At 31.9% G+C, this 4471-nt stretch overlaps 1 protein-coding gene across 1 annotated transcript in view; it reads right to left on the bottom strand.

The window, feature by feature from the left end:
* Window positions 1-1728: 1728 nt before the first annotated feature.
* The window catches only part of LOC119667055 (LIM/homeobox protein Lhx1-like), a 3759-nt gene continuing 1016 nt past the window's right edge, over window positions 1729-4471 (bottom strand). Inside the window, exon 3 of the mRNA XM_038076337.1 lies at window positions 1729-1908. Coding sequence (XP_037932265.1) covers window positions 1729-1908 — 180 coding nt within the window. The remainder of the gene's footprint in view (window positions 1909-4471) is intronic.

The raw sequence follows: 4471 nt of genomic DNA, 5'->3' as shown, positions 1-4471 counted from the left end.
GTTGATATATGTATTCTTATATTGTTACATATAACTTAATAATCACGTTTATATACATAATTATTATTGCGATGTTTTTATGTATTTGAAAGATTATTTTTAAACATGAGGAATAATGCTTTTGCATAAATCTCTGTGCTAGAATAAAAAATAATTCAACTAAATACCCTTCTTTTCAAATTATAATGGCATATGAACGCATTTGATTGAAAATGTACCAAATTTTCTTTTCTACAAATAAGGTGGAATAGTTTACACAAGGACAAATTGATCATTCTTAGATTTATGTGCTCGACTGCTACAGTACTGTATTGTATATAGACTAAAACATTTGCTCTTCTTAATGGGGACACTATTACAATCTAATGACCTTCGGTATTCCATCGGAGAGTTATAATATGTGGTTGGTTGATTTCTGTGGCAGGTCATTAGATAATTTCTATGAACCTCAATCGGCCATTTTTCGCCGTTTTGCTACCACACACCTCGTAAGAACCCCTAGTATAAAAAGGTAGAGATTAAATTCATCCAGTCGAATTTAGATAATTTAATAGGCCTTTCGTCTTCACCGATGAACAGTCTGATAAACTATCAAAGAAGTGTCTTCCTAAGAACCTATATTTTTTGGACGCCAAATTCGGGCATTCACAGAGAAAATGTATTATGGTTTCTTTCTCCTGTGGGTTTCCACAACTTCTTCAGTGTGGATTTGGGGTATATGCAGTTTCCAAATATACTGTTAAGTAGATACATTTTTGTAACGGAAAAATGAGTACTAAATTATCTGTGAAGTTTGAAATGAAGTTTCTATATATTGTAGCGCTCACTCAAATGACGCATATAAACAAAGTTAAGCTCATGTGTCAGTGTCAGTTTGAAAATGCGCGCACACGGCTATCAACTTTTGAATATTGATGAAAAATTGTTGTCAGAATTTTGTAGATACGACTATTAATGTGTTGTTGTATTCGTTTTTGTTGTGTTTCTTGCTATTATACAATATAAAGCTCCCATGCGATTATTTATGCATTTTTTATGCTGATGAGGTAAAGTTGTCTGCATTTCTTGGTAAACAAGACAAAAACAAAAACAAAAAAAAAGAAGGGAAAAAAGTTATAAAACTTAAAAATAAAGTAGAAAAACAAAGTTCAACTAAAGCCAAGCTAGAATTTTTAGTTTATAGTAGTAGTATAGTCAAAGAATTAAAGAAATATAAAAAATTGAAAAAATTGAAAAAATTGAAAAAATAAATAAATAAATAAGGAACGAAATTCAAAAGATACTCTCAAACCGTAGAGAAATCAAACTGATGTGTTACGCTGTAGCGTATCTAACTGACATGCAGAAATGAGAAATACAAATAAATGTATCTTATAACTAAACTGGGAGGCAGTTTGCATAACTACGACTTCTTTTTTGACATAAAAATGTTAAGACACTGCTGGCAACACTGGTTGGTTGTATTGGCAGCATCTGCTGCCTGCCTGCCTTTCCAAACGGTTTAAACCGCAATTTTTTTTTTATTGTGAGGTTTTCAATTCAAACGCTTTCTTCTCTTAGTTTTTTTCTATTTATTTTATTTTGATTTTTGCAATGGAACTACGCCTTTTTATTACAACAAAAACAAGTAACACATCAAATACAATAAATACAACAACACCAACAATAAGAATAACTTCAGCTTGCAGAAAATTATTTTGAACTGCAACTGACAGCCACATTTGTCAGTTACGGCTGACCACATTTTCTGTTGTTACCAATAATGGCAGTTACCGTAGTTGCTGCTGCCTGCCTGCATTGTTCTTGTCGTTCTTCTTCTTGTTGTTGTTCTTGTTGTTGTTGTTTGGTCATATTGGACTTTGTTGTATCATTAATGCTAACGTTCTCAAAGTTGTGTTCTTGTTTTTGCTTTTGTTTTTGTTACGTTAGTTGTTAATGAAACTCTGATTGCAAAAAAAAAATTGAAGAACGAAACGAAATAAAACGAAAAAACAAAAAAAATCACAAAAAAAAATGGTTGAAAATGGCAGCAAATGTAAAAAATCGTTTTGGTTAACCACAAAATGCCAAACCGCAACAGAAAAGCTGCAACAATGAATGAATTTTCTTTTTGTGCTGTTAAAAATGTTAAAAAATGTGCATAAAATAAACAAAAATTTGCGTTAAATTGGCAAAATATTATTAAAATGTTAAGAGTTAAGAGTTGTCTTGGGTAATATTTGAATATATTTAAAGGTGTACTCAACTCATGCCTTACCTATGCTTGACCTTATTAGGCAGAATGTTAAGTTTATTTACTTAAATATTGCATTTGAATTGCTTCTGTGGAACGAAAATGAGTGTTTGGTATTCGTTTGAATCATAAAAAAAATCAAATTTTAAATAATTTTTTGCTAACAGAAAGAACTGTTGTTCAGCATAGCTAAATAGAGCAAATCAATTTAACTTCTATTCGCAAAGTTCTGTTTCTAACACTATTTCTGGCTTCCTATATGAGTTGGTAACACTGACATATGCTGGTAAACGTTGCCATATGTTGGCATTCTTGCAAAGGTGCACTTCAAATTTATCATTAACAATACAGCAGAAATGCCTAATTAATTAAATTGGCATAAAATTACTTAATTAAAATTTTTCATTAAATGTTGTGTTCGAAAGTTAACGGTTTAAGAATGTCCGTTAAGATTCTTGCCATCTCAACGGCCGTAAGGCATCAGTCTTCTTCCACTGATTGTTTACAAGAAGATTTAATCAACAATGAAGTGTGTAGGATTAGAAAGTTCCTTTTTTATTATTGCCAATAGATAATTTAAACAGTGTACGAAAATAGTATTGTGAACATACATAAAATTAAATTACAATATCAGATTTCCGCTTCCTATAATAAAATGTTAAAGTATATCAGGAAATATTTACTTATTTACTTAACAATTGCAAATTTCAATTATATCTACTGTGCCAATTTTCATTTTAATCACAATCAATTTTTAATGCTGTATAAAGCACTTTTATATGCTTATCACAACTGTATGTTATTAATTTTTATTAGTTATAGAGGATTCGAAAGATACTTTCGAATTTATTAAGAGTTTCGTCTATCAACAATGATGTAAGCGTGGAGCTTAGACGAAACATCACCATTGCTAATTGGTGGTACTATGGGCTCAGTAGTCAAATGAGTTGTAGAGCTCTCTCTTGACAGACAAAACTTATGCTCTATAGGTTGCTCATCGTATCTGCGTTTCTGATAGCGCAGAAGCTCGAATGGCATAACCGAATGATAAAGTACCACTTGGAATTTTGGAAAAAAAGTCCTTTGTATGATTTTTGAACTTTTAAGAGTTGGCATCGACTACCGCATCCAAATGAACCATGAGCAGTAAAAACTTTACAATAACATTGATATAGTTCAACGAATTAACGACTTCGCTGGCTTGGTTTTGAGAAGGGATGAGGATGCTTTAGCGAAAAAGGTATTTCAAGTAGTAGTTGGAGAAAGAAACATGCCAGAAAAAATTCACATTATCACTAAATAAATTATTTACTTCAGACATTCGAAATGACTTATTAACAAAAAAGGTTGACACTTTTATTACTTAAGGAAATAAAATTGATTTAAAATTATGAAAGATAAGTTTATAATCGAGCATACCATAAAAGTTAAGTATAGAAATCAAACGGTGGCAATAGGCAAAGGACTAAGCATTGCGTTCAAAACGATGAAGACCGAATACATTTCAAACTTTTATGAAGTAATTTTAATATAAAAATCTCAATATAAAAATCAAGGGATTTACTTAGCCTAATAAGAGAAAGTAGTTATAAAATTAACATAATTTACTAACAGTTAGTACTGACAGCCAGGCTGCTCTTAAAGCTCTTTCTTCTTGGACTTTCAAATCAAAACAGGTCCTTGAGTGTTACGATCTTCTGCAATCACTTGCAGCTCGGAATAAGGTAAACCTTTACTGGGTTCCGGGCCACAGAGGAGTTTTGGGAAATGAAAAAGCTGATGAGCTTGCCAGAACTGCATCAGAAACTGCTTTTATAGGCCCTCAACCCTTTTGTGGAATAAACTGGGCTAGTACAAAACAGATTATCAAGGAAATGGAAAATCATATGCGGCTAGAGTACTGGGTAAACTTTCCAGGACTCAGACAAAGCAAAGCACTGATAACACCTTACTCCTACAAAAACATTCTTAAATTCTCAAAATGTAATTTAAGGATGATAACGGGTTTCATTACAGGTCATTATGGTCTGAAATATCACCTTCATAAACTACAATTATCTGCTAACTCGGAATGCAGATTATGCCTCGAAGATGAGGAAACAACCATGCACATTCTGTGTGACTGTCCAGCTTTAATAACGCACAGAAGAAACCTGTTTCATAAGGAATTTCTGTCACCAGAACAGATTAAGAACTCTTCTCTAGATTTAGTTCTAGACTTTATTCACAAAGCTTTAA

The sequence above is a fragment of the Teleopsis dalmanni genome, chromosome 1 (genome assembly GCF_002237135.1).
Source record: "Teleopsis dalmanni isolate 2A chromosome 1, ASM223713v2, whole genome shotgun sequence".
Classification (NCBI taxonomy): domain Eukaryota; kingdom Metazoa; phylum Arthropoda; class Insecta; order Diptera; family Diopsidae; genus Teleopsis; species Teleopsis dalmanni.
The sequence above is the reverse complement of the archived record's forward strand: the minus strand, read 5'-3'. Positions and strand labels throughout refer to the sequence as shown.